This window comes from Salmo trutta, chromosome 29 (assembly GCF_901001165.1).
Source record: "Salmo trutta chromosome 29, fSalTru1.1, whole genome shotgun sequence".
Taxonomy (NCBI): Eukaryota; Metazoa; Chordata; class Actinopteri; order Salmoniformes; family Salmonidae; genus Salmo; species Salmo trutta.
This window is the reverse complement of record NC_042985.1, coordinates 43,047,621-43,065,961: the sequence shown is the minus strand read 5'-3', so window position 1 is coordinate 43,065,961 and position 18,341 is coordinate 43,047,621. Positions and strand designations below refer to the sequence as shown.

At 44.6% G+C, this 18,341-nt stretch overlaps 1 protein-coding gene across 2 annotated transcripts; it reads right to left on the bottom strand.

The window, feature by feature from the left end:
• Nucleotides 1-8,434: 8,434 nt before the first annotated feature.
• LOC115167649 (serine/threonine-protein phosphatase 2A catalytic subunit beta isoform) lies at nt 8,435-12,259 on the bottom strand. 2 transcript variants are annotated; one of them, XM_029722257.1, is made up of 7 exons: nt 11,840-12,259; nt 11,224-11,433; nt 10,924-11,097; nt 10,678-10,767; nt 10,426-10,587; nt 9,676-9,794; nt 8,435-9,547 (listed from the first exon to the last, which is right to left on the bottom strand). In XM_029722257.1, exons 1-7 carry the CDS (start codon nt 11,939-11,941, stop codon nt 9,475-9,477), a joined length of 930 nt encoding a protein of 309 aa, XP_029578117.1. In that variant the 5' UTR covers nt 11,942-12,259; the 3' UTR covers nt 8,435-9,474. The 2 variants fall into 2 exon arrangements, with proteins under 2 accessions (XP_029578117.1, XP_029578116.1); XM_029722256.1 differs by having other exon boundaries at nt 10,426-10,767.
• Between the last annotated feature and the right edge of the window lie 6,082 nt (nt 12,260-18,341).

Here is an 18,341-nt window from a genome sequence, read left to right as displayed (position 1 = left end):
TGCCCAGCCTGTGGGAAAATATGCAAGAACTGTTCAAAATACAATCACTTTGCGAAAGTGTGTCGTTCTGCCCCAGTTACTAGCTCCACCCAGCACAGGCCCTTAGTTTCATCTCACTCTCAACATGAACACACGGAAATCCGAACTGTCTCCACCAACCATGTGTCATTCAGGACATGCCCTGTGCAGCTGGGTGAGGTGGGTTTGCCTTTGCTGCTGGATACTGGCGCTGCGGTCTCATTGCTCAACCTTGCCACTTACTACAAGTTTTTCAGTCACCTACCACTCCAACAGCCCTCCACTGCCCTGTGTGGGTACGGTAGATCCAAGATAGACATTGTAGGCACCCTCCAGGTCCCAGTACACTACGGCACCAAGCATCTGCCATCATTCACATTTCATGTTGCAAAGCGGGGTGCCAACCTCTTGGGCCTCGACCTCTTCACAGGCTTGGGATTCACGCTGAGAGATGACAGTGGGTCAGCTATCCACCAGGTTACCTGCACATGGCAACAGAACTGGCCAACTCTGTTTGATGGACTGGGCTGCCTCACAGCCTTTACTCACAGGACCCTAGTGAATCCGGAAGTGACCCCAGTCATGCAGCCCCTGCGACGCATTCCCTTTGCACTGCGTGATGACGTCACAAAAGATCTCCAGGCACAGTTGGATGCAGGCATCATTGAGCCAGTCAACGCTGCCCCCTGGATTTCAAACTTAGTCATTGCAACCAAAAAGTCAGGTGGAATCCGGACCTGCGTGGATCTTCGTGCTGTGAACAAGGCCGTTGTCCCGGATAAGTACCCCTTGCCTACAGCTGAGGAGCTGACCGCACAATTCCATGGCTCCACGATCTTCACGAAGCTTGACCTTCGTCAGGGTTATCTTCAGGTACCCCTCCATGCAGCTAGCAGAGATCTCACTACCTTTGTCACACATGCTGGCGTGTTCAGATATACACGCATGCCTTTTGGACTTAGCTCCGCCCCCAGCTGCTTCCAGAAGGTGATGAGCACCATCCTCGCTGGAATACCTGGGGTGGCGGTCTATCTGGATGACATCGTGGTCCACGGTCCTGACCTCCACATCCATGATTATCGACTCCACAGAGTATTCAGCGCTCTACTGCAGAACAACCTGACCCTTAACGGTGGAAAGTGCACCTTTGCCGCTCCAGCCGTTGAGTTTGTGGGGTTCCGCCTGTCGGCCAAAGGCATTGCCCCACTCATGTCGAACATTGAAGCCGTCCACAGGATCCCGGAACCGACCTCAGCCTCTCAGGTGGCATCATTCTTGGGCATGACAGCCTACTACCTCCGGTTTCTGCCCCACTACTCCCAGACCACAGTGCCCCTTCGCCAGCTCCTCAAGAAGGATGAGCCATGGGCCTGGAAGGCAGCCTGCTCAGACGCGGTCCGCTCACTGAAGAGCCAGCTCACCACAGCCCCAGTCTTGGCCCACTTTGACCCCGTCTGCCCCACCATTGTCACATGTGACGCCTCAGCTGGAGCACTAGGAGCTGTCCTCTCACAGCTGCAGAATGGCATTGAGAGGCCCGTCGCCTTCGCCTCAAGGGCCCTGAGCCCCAGAAGAACAACGGTACTCTGTGGGCGAACGAGAAGCACTGGCCTGTGTCTGGGCGTGCGAAAGGTGGCACCTCTACCTCTATGGCCGTCTGTTCACGCTCCGAACCGACCACCAGTCCCTCACAACGCTACTGTCGGCATCAGGAACTGGCCACAAGCCACTTCGGCAGCACAGATGGGCCGACCGCCTCAGACAGTACGACTATCAGCTGAAGTTCACTCCAGGGAGGGATAACGTGGTGGCAGACCTCCTCTCACGCTCCTTTGACGCTCCTACTCCGACCGTCTTGCCAGACGACAACGAAACAGAGCTCGTACAAATGCTTTACGCTCCTCTTCAGTCAGTCGTCTCACTGGAGGAGCTGAAGCAAGCATCGGAACAGGATCCCACACTGTCTACCCTGCGCACCTACATACGCACTGGATGGCCAGCACACGTGCCGGAAGAGCTGGCAACTTTCGCCAGGGTGAAGCACGAACTGTCTTGCTGGGAAGAAGTCTGTGTCTCTTGAGGGTTTTGCACTGTGGTCCCAAGTGGTCTGCGTGCGCTTGTTCTATCCATGGCGCACGAGGGGCACTTGGGCATAGTGAAGGTTAAACAGCGATGTCGAGACCTTGTGTGGTGGCCAGGCATCGACCACGACATTGAAGCCCTGGTCAGGGATTGTGCTGCATGCCTCCTCAGTGGGAAAACAGGACAGTCCGCCCCACCCCCCATGCAGCCTCTCGCATGGCCGTTCTGCCCCTGGGAGCACATCCAACTGGACATCTGTGGCGAGATCCATGGTCACGCAGTCCCTCACCATCAGCGCTTCCTGGTGGTGGTGTATGACCTCCACTCTAAGTGGCCAGAAGTGGTTCCTGTCGGAACTGTCACAGCACAGGCCATCGTGGATATCCTAGACAGCCTGTTCACAAGGTGGGGCCTGCCCTTCACCCTTACCACGGACAATGGGCCCCAGCTAATCTCTGCCGAGTTCTCCTCATATCTCAGCAACAAGGGAATCAAACACATCCGCACGGCCTACTACAACCCACAAGCTAACGGAGGGGTGGAACGCTTCAACCAAACGCTGAAGAACGGCATCAGAGCGCACCTGGTCCAGGGGTGCACGTTCCAAACTGCTTTGAACCAAACGCTAATGCACTACAGAGCAAGCAAACACACAACAACACAGGCCTCCCCGGCATCTCTCATGCTAGGTCGTGAGATGGAACTGCCACTGGACAGACTCAGAACACAGAGAGTTGCAGAACCGGCGACTAGGTGCACCCAAGAAAAGCAGGCAGTGACCAGGCACCAAAGAGAAATTAAACAGCGTTTTGACAAGGCACACAGGGTGAATAAGTCGATCATCCAAGTGTCTGACTGGGTCCGAGCCCGACGGCCTCAGCGGTGCAACAAAATGGCCTCATTCTGGTCAGACCCCCTGCAGGTCAGTCGACAACTGGGGCCCGCCACATTCATGTTGAGCAATGGATCACGCTGGCACGCCAGCCGCCTCAGAAAAGTCCCTGCCCCTCAAGGAATACGAATGCACACAGAACAGACATGCAGGCCAGAGACGCCACCGGATGGACCTCCCCCACCACTACCACCCGAGCCCCAGCCTCTGTGGGCTCCCCAAGGGCCAGAGCCACAAGCGGTGGCGGTTGAAGAAAGGCCTATGCGGGCACAAACTCGCCCTGCTCGTCTGGGGGACTACTTAACCTCTTTTCATTCTTAGGCTCCGGTAGGTGTCTTAGTCAACCTCCAGGTTAATGGACTGAACTGGCTAGTTTGGAGAGTCCTTCCGTTTAAGGGTTAATATTTTATTTCTTACAGGTATCACTCTAGGTTCTTGCCCTATGGACATTTTATATATGGTACCAGTCCCTGGTTTTGGAAAGGGGGGGGAAATGTTATGTATGGTACGACGTGCTGTACGTCATACTATACGTTGTTATGGTTTACGACAGTGTGCTGCTTTACGGATGAATGGGTTGTCAGGATGAGTGGCACATGTCATTAAACGACAGAGTGATGTACAATGTGAAACCGTGCAGATGTGCGTTCTTCTACAGCTAGGCTAGATATAACAATGTGGTTACCATACAGAACTACACATCTTGTCGTAAGCTTTGGCGTCATCCCTCAAGCAAATTTCTCAATGCAAACTCATTGACTAGTAGCATGTAGCCTAGCAAGTAGATATTATAGCCTTTTTAGTTTCTCTGTTAAATCATTGTTATTGTGTTTCTCGTGTGTATTCTTGTTTAGTATTTTTTCAAATTACCTAGCTAGCTACTTTAGCATGTTTTAATTACTCACCTTTTTTGAATTACCCTCTGCCTGGCCTTTTGTAGTGAACTAGCTAACATTAGTTAGGTCTCTCCACTAATCAGAAGCAAGGATGGTTCTGTGCTATGTACCAGATTGTAACCGCTACTCCGATAAGCACACTTGCATATTATCATTTTCTGTTTTCGGGAGGCATCGCTGGAACTGTGTGATAAGGTAAGCCCTGTTTGCTAGCTGCTATTTTGGTTAGGTCAAAGACCTGTGGTTAGCTAGGTGTTTATGAAAATTAGCTAGATACCCACCGACTGTAGTTACGTGTACAACATACATTACCTACCTTTTTTAAAGTAAAAATAAAAACAACATAGGCTAACATAATGACTGACCTTTTTATTGACAAGTCTTTAGTGAGTTAGCCAGCTACTTTTCACGTGGTGACATGCTAGCTAACGTTAGCCCACCAGGGAAGGGATATTTAGCTAGCTAGTTAACGTTAACTCACCGTTCGTGTAGTCAGACTTGCTAGCCAATGTTAGGCCGGCACCATGGCAAGGATAGTTGGCTAGCTAGCATGTCACCACTTACAAAAGTCTGACTACACGAATGGTGAGCTAATGTTAACTAGCTAGCTAAACATTGCCTGGTGGTCTAGTTAGTTAGGCACCTTGGTTGTCTAGTTAGCTACATTAGCTAAATGTTTCCCCATACAAAACACAGAAACAGGTTTTGTTCCACAAGTGCATCTGTTGTGACCTTTTACTTGACAAGTCTTTAGTGAGACAGTCAGCAAGTTAACGTTAACTCAAAAGTTAGTGTAGTCAGACTTGCTAGCTAACGTTAGGCCGGCACCATTTTCTGAGCACCCCCTGGGTGCAAAAACCAAAATGTGCCCCTGGACCGAGTTTGGGAAACCCTGAGCTAGCATGTCACCACATAGAAAAGTCTGACTACACGAACGGTGAGGTAATGTTAACTAACTAGCAACATATCTCCAGGTTGGCTAGCTTTCTCACACATGACTTGTGGGCTCAATGTTTTCCCATACGAAACACACATGGTTTGTACCACGAGTTCATCTGTTGTACATGACTAATCAAAGGACCTGTGAAGTCAGTTATGCATGTCAGCAGGGATGGAAATTAAGTTAGCCCGAGTCTAGTACTTTTCAGACTGGGCTAGTAGACAATGTGCCAAAATAGCCTGACACAGCAGTGAATTTTTTCCTTTATAAACATTGCATGCCACAGATTTGGGACCAGAATGTAGAAATCATGGTCTGTTGGCCAGTGCCCAAAATCCTTGCGTTTTACATCCCTGCATGTCAGTCCCTTTGCTGGCTCTCCTCAGTGCCCTCATGGCTGAGGGTTTTAACTTTCCTCTTGAGAATTCGAAGTACAGTCGTATAGCTCATCGGAATTCTTCACCTCTTCGAGCAAATAGCAACCTACACTATCCTGATCATCTAGTTGAGCATTCCAGATAATTACTCAATATCAGCAGAAATGTCTGATCCACATAGTAGGATTTTAGATGTGCAGATAGACCAAAGCCCAGTCTATTTTACTGTTACTATAGTCAAGTCTGTGGGTTACGGTATTTAAATATATGTTACCATTTAGTAATCAGCCGAGCTAGCTAGTCAAATTTAAAAAAAAGTGTCTTTCAGACACTAACCGAAAACACTTGGGTCTGTAGCTGCCATTTTCTGTTGGGAAAGACAAATGTTCCTGTATTTACCAGAAAAGGTGGCTCATCCACCATGGCGGAAGAGGAGGATCCAGACTCATCCACCATGGCAGACGAAGTGTAGGAAGCTGCTGTCTGCACTGTTGTAGTATGTTCTCACTGAGGCATCTTGAGGAAACATTAGCGCAGGAGAATCAGCTGTATACCTGCAACAGGTATTCAGCATCACAGCTGTCTGATAAAGTACTTAGGATGGAAATAGGACTTCCAGACAAAGACATGTTCAACATCGTTGTTGAATACTTGGAACATTACAAGGAATGGGTTGTCTACTTTGCCATGTGGAGGGTCGAGATGCTCTCATTTGAGGATCAAGTGTTTATGGCGCTTATGAAGTTGCATCACAGCTACACAGCTACACCAACAAGACCAAAGGAGATGATTGTGGACTCCAGGAAAAAGAGGTCCGAGCACGCCCCCATTCTCATCGACGGGGCTGTAGTGGAGCAGGTTGAGAGCTTCAAGTTCGTTGTTGTCCACATCACCAACAAACTAACATGGTCCAAGCACACCAAGACAGTTGTGAAGAGGGCACAACAAAACCTATTCCCCCTCAGGAGACTGAAAAGATTTGGCATGGGTCCTCAGATCCTCAAAAGGTTCTATAGCTGCACCATCGAGAGCATCCTGACTGGTTGCATCACTGCCTGGTATGGCAACTGCTCGGCCTCCGACCGCAAGGCACTACAGAGGGTAGTGTGTACGGCCCAGTACATCACTGGGGCTAAGCTTCCTGCCATCCAGTACCTCTATACCAGGCGGTGTAAGAGGAAGGACCTAAAAATTGTCAAAGACTCCAGCCACCCTAGTCATAGACTGTTCTCTCTCTACCGCACGGCAAGCGGTACCAGAGCGCCAAGTCTAGGTCCAAGAGGCTTCTAAACAGCTTCTACCCCCAGGCCATAAGACTCCTGAACATCTAATCAAATGGCTACCCAGACTATTTGCATTGCCCCCCCCCTTACTCCGCAGCTACTCTGTTGTTATCTATTCATAGTCACTTTAATTTAATAACTCTACCTACATGTACATATTACCTGGACTAGCCAGTGCCCCCACACATTGACTCTGTACCAGTACCCCCCCCTGTATATAGTCTCGCTATTGTTATTTTACTGCTGCTCTTTAATTACTTGTTACTTTTATTTCTTATTTGTATTTTTTTTTAACTGCATTGTTGGTTAGAGGCTCGTTAAGTAAGCATTTCACCTGTTGTATTCGGTGCATGTGACTAATATTTGATTTTAGAACATTAGGCTCACCCCACGAGAAGCAGTGCATGATGAACGCCACCCTCAGCAAGGAGATCTGATGGAAGTGATGTTTCTACCATCCTGCATTTACCAGAAAAGGAAGCTCTCCACAACAAAGGGAACAAGAAATAATTTAAACATCACGGATATAAATTCCGACTGTGCCCATGATAAAATGCAAAGTGAATTGTGTTGTACTACTGAATGAAACTGAGACCACTCAGACCAGTCTTTGTGATTGGACTTACGTTAACTACATTACATTAGTTGGCTGCTTTGAGCAAAACTTGTATGTAATATAACCCATTCTGTGAGCCTAGTGTGTGTGTATGAACTGTGGAATATTTTTGGATCACTGGCTTCCCTGAAAACAGGTACAGGAGGCGCGACAAACGCTAATGCTGTGCCCCCCCACACAAAAAAATTATTGGAATAAAATCAAGGGAAGAACAAAAACTGATTTGTGCCATAACACAAGATATTTACAGATGTTCACTGTTGCAGTGCCAATTTTGGGAGTATGTGGTCCTTGAAAACTATTGTAGTCTGCCAGAGGTTGTCACGCTGGATAGGCATGGTGATGGTGGCTTTGGTGGTCCACACAATAAAGAAGCAAGTGTGCCTTCCAGTGATGTGGATCTGCCCTTGGACCTGGTGCCAGTAAGGATGATCTTCAGAGGCTATAAGACCCTCCCTCTTCCTGGATATAAAAAATCCTTCAACTTCACTGCCTCTTCAATGGAAAGGTCCCTTGCACCATACAGACACTTGACCTCCACCCCCGCTGTGGTGCCCGCCAGACCATACAGTGAGGCACCCAGTATTCCTGACCCCATGACACAAAGCCCTGACTCCTGCACATCCATCCCAGTAGCTTTTTTGATGACCTGTAAAGTGGGAGGCATAACAAAGAGGACAACACCCCATCCAACAACTGATCTCAGGCCACTTTTTAGCAGCGACAGAGCAACGCGCTTGGCCATTACCACTGCTACAAAATTGCTGGCCATCAACGTCCCTCTATTCATGGTGTGCCAGTTGGGGTGACCCTGACCAAAGTTACCCCCCCACTATAGCTGCACTTCTTCACATGGCCAGACTTGGTCTTCTCCCCATTTAATGCTTTTATGCTCATTCTTGAAAAATGCCATAAGGCTAGTCTGATAAAGGACATTTTACCACAACTGTGCTCAGGGCTTGCTAGTTCCTGCTAGTGGATTTTTTATTTCCACTTTTGCCATCGAGGCACTTGATTGGTACTTATAACCATGGATAGAGCAAAACCAACTACTACAATCCTTGATTGCGATAAATGGATAAAGGGGTATAGCCAAAAAGCAGTGTGGTAACTTGATAGTCAGGAAACAGTATAGGGTCAGCAAAGTTTGTCAGCCTCAGTGTGAAAGGATATATTTTAATTCCATTGTCCTTTCCATCATTTGGGGAAACTTACCCCAGCTCAGTGTGGCTTAATGTAAAAAGCCCTCCAGTACCCTTATTCCAGCCTCATTACTAACTGAAACAGTAAACTGTAAAGCTGACCTGAGTGATAACTGACAATAAGAGGACCGTTAAATGTTCATTATCTTTATTCAAATTATAAGGTTGCTGAGATGTTCAGCAGAGCAAGTCATCTTTATGAATGCCACTTGGCCTAAGAAGCTAAATGACTTTCAGGAATCTAAATTTACAGCAAAAAAAATATTTCATACCATAGTCAGTTTGAGTAGCTACAGATAACATTAGCTGGTCTACAACCAAAGATTGTGTCCATTACAGGAAAGCCCCATACAAACCAGCCCATAGATTTAACTAACCTGTTCTTGGAGATACTTTCTTCGTTCTCAATTCAGTGAGAAAAAAAAAGGACCTTAAACTGTCAATTTCCAGTTGCTTCTATAAAAACTAGAGAATTCAGAAAGATATTACATTCATGTTTTGTGTCAAGTGAGATGCCTCTTGCATGTGTGTAGAGCTTTGTCTTGGTCACACTTTAGAAACAACTAGTTCCTGCAAAGGTGCTTGGAAATGCTAGATATGCAGCAGTTAAGATTGTGAGGAACCACAGAGTGGTACAAAACATGGATTTAATCTTTGTTAGCTTTTTTTTTATAGAAACTGACGGTGCTAAAAAAATATTACGCTGAAATGAATGAAGAAAGTGTCAACAAGAACAGGTTAGTTAAACCTATGGGCTGGTTTGTATGGGGCTTTCTTGTAATGGCCACAAAACACTTGGTTATCACATCTTGCGTACAATCTGTAGCAACATTGGCCAAATAGTATTCTATTGAAGTAAAAAATAAAATAAAAAAAAAAGGCAAGTTTTACATGTCTTAAGATTTTATGGCACATTTTGGTCCATGTTGGTACTTTCATTATTCAATCACTTTAAAACATGTATAAAAAAAAAAAGTTAAACATGTATTGTAAATGTTTATCAGCACAGCATTATGACAGCATTTTCTAAACTGCAGAGGGGGTTCTTGCTATTATTTTGTAGGTTTCCTATACCATTATCTTCTGTAGAATGCATTTATTAAACCCCTCTTGTGCAGTATATTCAAATCTAGATGTGCAGTACTTGAACAAGGATGGCTTCAAACATTTACAGGAAGTAGTCAGGGGTGCGTCTAGTCACATGAGGCTCTCCGCGTCGAGGAGCCGGGTCGAACTGTAGGCTGAAGGGGATTGAGAAAGAAAATATGGTCAGATTGTTTTCTGTTGCTCAACACTTTTGTGCAAACATTGGATGTCTGATCTACACAATTTGAATAGTAGGAAAGTCACTAGAAATCCTCATACTTACAAAGAATATTTGAGTGTATCATCCAGCTCCATGATGGCTGCCTGGTTGCCACAGCGATAGCAGTAATTTGGTGCACTGAAAATGGTGACAACATTTTTGTCATGGCCCCAGTTGTATCCCTGAAGAAAAACAATAAAGAACCAGTCGTAAGGCATTGTTTGCACCCTTGTATAATATACAATCCTAACGATGTGGCAGGTCTCCAAACATCCCTGGTAATAACAATTAGAAAGAAATACTTCCAAGTTGTTATTCACGTCATAAACAAGTACAATGGCCACCTTGTGGGAACCCAAATGCCGGTCGCCATCTGCGCACATTCAATTTTGCCTAGATATACACCATTTTTTGGGTTGTCATTACGCTTAAAGTCTTGATTATTTATTGAATGGTCGCTAAGATTATTTGGTTGATCATTGCAAAATACCCATTTTGAATGCCGCTGTTAGTAAGAATGCTAAAGCTTGACAGACTAGCAAAGTAGCCAAATAACCTTTCTGGTTGAAGTATATTGCAGTTGATTTGCGATGACACAAACATTAAGCAGGACATCCACAGGAGCCTTACAAACCAATCCTAATCCCAAAGTAGTGTGAAATGCACTCATAAGCAACATGTAAATGGGGCTTTTTTGCTGGCAGTCTGAACTCCTGTGTTTTCTCACAAGGTGGGGAAATTGTGAATACTGACTCAGAGTATTATACAACTTTGATTGAAAATGTAAAAGCAGATTAACAAGTTATATTGTACCTCCATAACCAATTGATGGGCACGGGACACAAGGGTGAGTCCGTTGGCATGGTTGAAGGTTTCAGAGATGTCTTGACCAAAGGTGTAGCCAGCACCTCTAGGGGAGATACCCCAGCCACCACGGTCATCTGGGTCTGACCACAGAAGGTCACACATTGGACCCTGAAAGAAAAAGAACACAGTTAATGCTGGTGCGCCATGAAAGACTTTTAGAATGACACCTATGCTCTCTGTGCAACATAATATATCTACCTCGTGTGGGACCTCTTGCAAGCGGTCCAGAGCCCGTATGTGATCAAGAGTGTCTATTGAAGGAGAGAGGCCTCCATGTAGGCAGAAGATCTGGCAATATAAAAGTACAGTTTGGATTAGAAATTAGCAGTTAGTGTGGAGGATTTAAATAGAACATACTCACTTCCATTAAACATTGACTATTCACATATTGAGTTGGTGAAACTGTACACATGCAGATTTAATAGGGAAACAAACCAAAAATACCTGTTCATCTACAAGTGCAGTTAGTGGGAGATAGTCAAACAGGTCTGTGAAGGATTTCCACACGTTGGCATTGCCGTATTTCCTCAAGCACTCGTCATAGAAGCCATACACCTGTGTGATTTGCCTGCTTTCATGGTTTCCTCGCAGAATTGTGATTCGTTCTTGGTACCGGACCTGTAACATTTCACCAAAAGTAATCTGTCATCATATATAGGTCTTAGCTACTTGATCAACAGTGAATAATCATCATAACTTGGTGCACTAGACACCTTTGTGTAAAGTGAGTTGTGAAAAGCATACCTTTAATGTGACGAGAAGAGTGACAGTTTCCACTGAGTAGTAGCCTCTATCCACGTAATCCCCCATGAACAGGTAGTTGGTGTCAGGAGATTTCCCCCCAATCTTGAAGAGTTCCATGAGGTCATGGAACTGTCCATGAACATCCCCACAAACTGTGACCGGACATCGCACTTTCTGCACATTTGATTCTTTGGTAAGGATTTCCTTGGCCTGAAAACGACAATATGTACATTTAGCTAGATCATTAACAGAAGGCCCTGTCCTACCAGCGAAATTGTTGATCAGATAGCTAGCCTTGCACACTCATAAATATTGATTGGATTGAAGGGCGTTCTGAATAAGTACGTTAACTGTGGTTAGTCATCTTGGTGTTAATCATCTGGATAGTTTTGTCATTCCATGTAGGCTTCAGTTTGGCTAGCTGAATGGTTAGGCCCAATTCCCGCTAACGAGAGTTAGCTAGCTAAATCGTTAGCAAGTATGCTTTGAAGCTAGCTAGCTACTGTTAGTTAGCTATGCTAGCTACCTATTGTTAGCTACCGTTCAACTAGCCAACTAATCTCGTCGAACAATAATTTCAGCTCTAATATAACAAATTTGGTTTAGTTAAAGTTACCTTCTCACAGAGACTCCTGACTTGATTCTCCGTAAGTTGTTTACACTCGTTTAGTTGTTCGATCCATTGATCTAATTCCTTCGTAAAAGATTTGTCTTCCATGACAGCCGTGGTATCAATCGACGTCTTGATCGGGGAAAAAAATGTATTAGCTAAATTGACTAGCTAACTAGTTAGCTGGCTGACTTGTTAGCTGCTCCTGTCCCGGCAAAGTAATGACTCTAAAATTCTGAACTAATGACCTATCTACTTTCTAATCATGGTAAAATATATAAAACCAAAGTCTCGTAAACAGGCGAACAGAGTATTAACTGAAGGGAATCAGAGTGGATTAAAATCCCTCCGTGCGGTAGAATTTTACCGGCGACGAAGCGCTGTAGCTAGCTGGCCTACAACAATAACATACGGGGTTTTAAGGGAGTTCTAATGCCACCATTTATTACACACCAGCCACCTTGTGGTGAAGAAGACGAATTACACGCACAGGGCATTAAACGAGAAGAGTGTAATTGAAGGACGCAATTTGGGGCGTTTTCTTATATCGGCATTTCTTGATGTCAAGTTACACCCATTGATGCTGGCCATTGGTCCCTGTCCGTTTCTTTTAATTACATGTATTTTTTCCCAACGAAGAAAGCTGCAGTCAAAATAGATTTTGACAATGTTGGTAATTACTTCTCAAAGTGTTCAATAAGACACTACCTACACAATTGTCAACATAATCGGATTGCTACAGATAACTAGGAAGCTGTTATGTTAGAAACTAGCTAGCTAATTGACATTGAACATTCCCGACGAGTACAAGTCACAAGCTTTCAAGCTAACACAACAAATGCCAAAGTTTGCCGATGACACAACAGTGGTTGGCCTGATCACCGACAACGATGAGACAGCCTATAGGGAGGTCAGAGACCTGGCCATGTGGTGCCAGGACAACAACCTCTCCCTCAACGTGACCAAGACCAAGGGAGATGATTGTGGACTACAGGAAAAGGAGGACCGAACACGCACCCATTCTCATCGACGGGGCTGTAGTGGAGCAGGTTGAGAGCTTCAAGTTTCTTGATGTCCACATCACCAATGAACTATCATTGTCCAAACACACCAAGCCAGTTGTGAAGAGCTGGCTCCCGAGTGGTGCAGTGTTCTAAGGCACTGCATCTGTGCAAGAGGCGTCACTACAGTCCCTGGTTCAAATCCAGGCTGTATCACATTCGGCCGTGATTGGGAGTCCCATAAGGCGGCGCACAATGGGCCCAGCGTCGTCCGGGGTAGGCCGTCATTGTAAATAACAATTTGTTCTTAAAACCTCTTAAGGACCGGACAATTTTCAATTTTCGCCTAAAATGACATAATTGACTGTAACTCAGGACCTGAAGCAAGGATATGCATATTCTTGATACCATTTGAAAGGAAACACTTTGAAGTTTGTGGAAATGTAGGAGTGATATAACACATTAGATCTGGTAAAAGATAATACAAAGAAAAAAATCATGCATTTAAAAATACAAAAAATCGTACCATCATCTTTGAAATGCAAGAGAAGGGCCATAATGTATTATTCCAGCCCAGGCACAATTTAGATTTCGGCCACTAGATGGCTGCAGTGTATTTGCAAAGTTTTAGACTGATCAAATAAACCATTGCATTTCTGTTCAAAACTTTGTATCAAGACTGCCCAAATGTGCGTAATTGGTTTATTAATAACTTTTCAAGTTAATAACTGTACACTCTCCTCAAACAATGGCATGGTATTATTTCACTGTAATAGCTACTGTAAATTGGGCAGTGCAGTTAGATTAACAATAATTTAAGTTTTCTGCCAATATCAGATATGTCTATGTCCTGGGAAATGTTCTTGTTACTTACAACCTCATGCTAATCACATTAGCCTACGTTAGCTCAACCATCCCGAGGGGGACCCACCAATCCTGTAGATTAACTGTCTTGCCCAAATAAAGGTTCAATAAAAATAAAAAGAGGGCACGACAAAGCCTATTCCCCTCAGGGTCCTCAGATCCTCAATTTCCACAGCTGCACCATCGAGAGCATCCTGACTGTTTGCATCACTGCCTGGTATGGCAACTGCTCGGCCTCTGACCGCAAGAGGGTAGTGCATATGGCCCAGTACATGAATGGGGCAAGCTTCCTACATTCCAGGACCTCTATACCAGGCAGTGTCAGAGGAAGGACCTAAAAATTGTCAAAGACTCCAGCCACCCTAGTCATAGACTGTTCTCTCTGCTACCACATGGCAAGCAGTACCGGAGCGCCAAGTCTAGGTCCAAGAGGCTTCTTAACATCTTCTACCCCCAAACCATAAGACTCCTGAACAGCTAATCAAATGGCTACCCCCCGTGATACTGTTATTTTACTGCTGCTCTTTAACTATGTTATTTACATTTTTTACTAAACACTTATTTTTCTTCAAACTGCATTGTTGGTTAAGGGCTTGTAAGTAAGCATTGAACTTACTTTGTTTTAAACCTTTTATTTAATGAGGCACGCCAGTTAAGAACAAATTCTTATTTTCAATGACGGCCTACCAGGGAACAGTGGGTTAACTGCCTTGTTCAGGGGCAAAATGACACATTTTTACATTGGCAGCTCGGGGATTCGATCCAGCAACCTTTTGGTTACTGGCCCAACGCTCTAACCACTAGGCTACCTGCTACCTGCCAGGTCTACAGTGTCTACCTGTTGTGTTCGGCGCATGTGTCAAATACAATTTGATGCTGTAGCAGTTGCTGGCCAGCTCCAGTTAGTCAGCTGATGTACACTATAATTTATAAACCGGTTTCAACTGTAGCTAATTAGATTAATTTGTACACTGTTATCAGCGTTTTGTTCTGAATGTATTCTATATTTGCTACATGTTAAACTTATGAAATACTAAGGTATTCTGTAACGGCCGTCGTCAAAATGAGACCAAGGTGCAGCGGAGGATGTTTTCATCGTGAATGATTTTAATGGACCGAATGAACACTATACAAAAATAAACCAAAAAACGACCAGCAACAGTTCTGTCAGGTTAACAAAACTAAACAGGAAAATATTCACCCACAAAACCCAAAGGAAAAACAGGCTGCCTAAGTATGACTCCCAATCAGCAACAACGATGTACAGCTGTTCCTGATTGGGAGCCATACCCGGCCAAAACAAAGCAATCCCAAACATAGAAAAACAGACATAGAATGCCCACCCAAATCACACCCTGACCAAACCTAAATAGAGACATAAAAAGGATCTCTCAGGTCAGGGCGTGACATATTCTGACAGTGGTTTGATATTTACACTACCGTTCAAAAGGTTATGGTCACTTAGAAATGTCCTTGTTTATCAGCAACCACTAGCAACCATCCAATGGCATGTTGTGTTAGCCTTTTAAAATGATAAACTTGGATTAGCTAATTGATCATTAGAAAACCCTTTTGCAATTGTTAACACAGCTGAAAACTGTTGTTTTAGACTAGTTGAGTATCTGGAGCATCAGCATTTGTGGGTTCGATTACAGGCTCAAAATGGCCAGAAACAAAGCACTTTCTTCTGAAACTCATCAGTCTATTCTTGTTCTGAGAAATGGAGGCTATTCCATGAACATCTCGTACAACACTGTGTACTACTCCCTTCACAGAACAGCACAAACTGGCCCTAACCAGAATAGAAAGAGGAGTGGGAGGCCCCGGTGCATAACTGAGCAAGAGGACAAGTACATTAGAGTGGCTAGTTTGAGAAACAGACGCCTCACAAGTCCTCAACTGGCAGCTTCATTAAATAGTACCCGCAAAACACCAGTCTCAACGTCAACAGTGAAGAGGCGACTCTGGGAGGCTGGCCTTCTAGGCAGAGATACAAAGAAAAGCCATATCTCAGACTGGACAATAAAAATAAAAGATTAAGATGGGCAAAAGAACACAGACACTGGACAGAGGAACTCTGCCTAGAAGGCAAGCCCCCCGACACAAACTATTGCTGCATAAATACTGGAGGCTGAGACAGCAGGGGTCGGGAGACACTGTGGCCCTGTCCGACGATACCCCCGGACAGGGACAAACAGGCAGGATATAACCCCACCCACTTTGCCAAAGCACAGCCCCCACACCACTAAAGGGATATCTTCATCCACCAACTTACCATCCTGAGACAAGGCCGAGTATAGCCCACAAAGATCTCCCCCATGGCACAACCCAAGGGGGGGGCGCCAACCCGGACAGGAAGATCCCGTCAGTGACGCACCCCTCCTAGGAACGGCATGGAAGAGCACCAGTAAGCCAGTGACTCAGCCCCTGTAATAGGGTTTTAGGCAGAGAATCCCAGTGGAGAGAGGGGAACCGGCCTGGCACAGACAGCAAGGGCGGTTCGTTACTCCAGTACCTTTCCGTTCACCTTCACACTCCTGGGCCAGACTACACTCAATCATAGGACCTACTGAAGAGATGAGTCTTCAATAAAGACTTTAAGGTCGAGACCGAGTCTGCGTCTCTCACATGGATAGGACCAAATCGTAAAGATAGGTAGGTAAGCCCATGTAATGCTCTGTAGGTTAGCAGTAAAACCTTGAAATCAGCCCTTGCCTTAACAGGAATCCAGTGTAGAGAGGCTAGCACTGGAGTAATATCATCACATTTTTTGGTTCTAGTCAAGATTCTAGCAGCCGTGTTTAGCACTAACTGAAGTTTATTTTGTGCTTTATCCAGGTAGCTGGAAAGTAGAGCATTGCAGTAGTCTAACCTAGAAGTGACAAAAGCATGGATACATTTTTCTGCATCAATTTTGGACAGAAAATGTCAGATTTTTGCAATGTTACATCGATGGAAAAAAGCTGTCTGAAACAGTCTTGATATGTTCATCAAAAGAGAGATCAGGGTCCAGAGTAATGCCGAGGTCCTTCACAGTTTTATTTGATACGACTGTACAACCATCAAGATTAATTGTCAGATTCAACAGAAGATCTTTTTGTTTCTTGGGACCTAGAAAAAGCATCTCTGTTTTGTCCGAGTTTAAATGTAGAACATTTGCAGCCATCCACATCCTTATGTCTGAAACACAGGCTTCCAGCGAGGGCAATTTTGGGGCTTCACCATGTTTCATCGAAATGTACAGCTGTGTGTCATCCGCATAGCAGTGAAAGTTAACATTATGCTTCCGAATGACATCACCAAGAGGTAAAATATATAGTGAAAACAATAGTGGTCCTAAAACGGAACCTTGAGGAACACCGAAATTTACAGATGATTATTTTATTTTTTTCACCTTTATTTAATAACCAGGTAGGCAAGTTGAGAACAAGTTCTCATTTACAGTTGCGACCTGGCCAAGATAAAGCAATGCAGTTCGACACATACAACAACACAGAGTTACACATGTAGTAAAACAAACATACAGTCAATAATATAGTAGAAAAGTAAGTATATATACAATGTGAGCAAATGAGGTGAGATAAGGGAGGTAAAGGCGAAAAAAGACCATGGTGGCAAAGTAAATACAATATAGCAAGTAAACCACTGGAATGGTAGATTTGTAGTGGAAGAAAGTGCAAAATTGAAATAATGGGGTGCAAAGGAGCAAAATAAATAAATAAAAAAATACAGTAGGGGAAGGGGTAGTTGTTTAGGCTAAATTATAGATGGGCTATGTACAGGTGCAGTGATCTGTGAGCTGCTCTGACAGCTGGTGCTTAAAGCTAGTGAGGGAGATAAGTGTTTCCAGTTTCAGAGATTTTTGTAGTTCGTTCCAGTGATTTGTCAGAGGACAAACCATCCACAGAGACAAACTGATATCTTTCCGACAGAAAGATCTAAACCAGGCCAAAAATTGTCCGTGTAGACCAATTTGGGTTTCCAATCTCTCCAAAAGAATGTGGTGATCGACGGTATCAACAGCAGCACTAAGGTCTAGGAGCACGAGGACAGATGCAGAGCCTCGGTCTGATGCCATTAAAAGGTCTTTTACCACCTTCACAAGTGCAGTCTCAGTGCTATGATGGGGTCTAAAACCAGACTGAAGTGTTTTGTATACATTGTTTGTCTTCAGGAAAGCAGTGAGTTGCTGCGCAACAGCTTTTTAATTTTTTTGAGGGGAATGGGAGATTTGATATAGGCCGATAGTTTTTTAAATATTTTCTGGGTCAAGGTTTGGCTTTTTCAAGAGAGGTTATTACTGCCAATTTTAGTGAGTTTGGTACACATCCGGTGGATAGAGAGATGTTTATAATGTTCAACATAGGACGGCCAAGCACAGGAAGCAGCTCTTTCAGTGTGTCAAGAGATATGGCACTAAAACACTTGAGTGTCTCTCTTGATCCTATGTCCTTGCAGAGTTGTGCAGACTCAGGACAACTGAGCTTTGGAGGAATACGCAGATTGAAAGAGGAGTCCGTAATTTGCTTTCTAATGATCATGATCTTTTCCTCAAAGAAGTTCATGAATTTATCACTGCTGAAGTGAAAACCATCCTCTCTTGGGGAATGCTGCTTTTCAGTTAGCTTTGCGACAGTATCAAA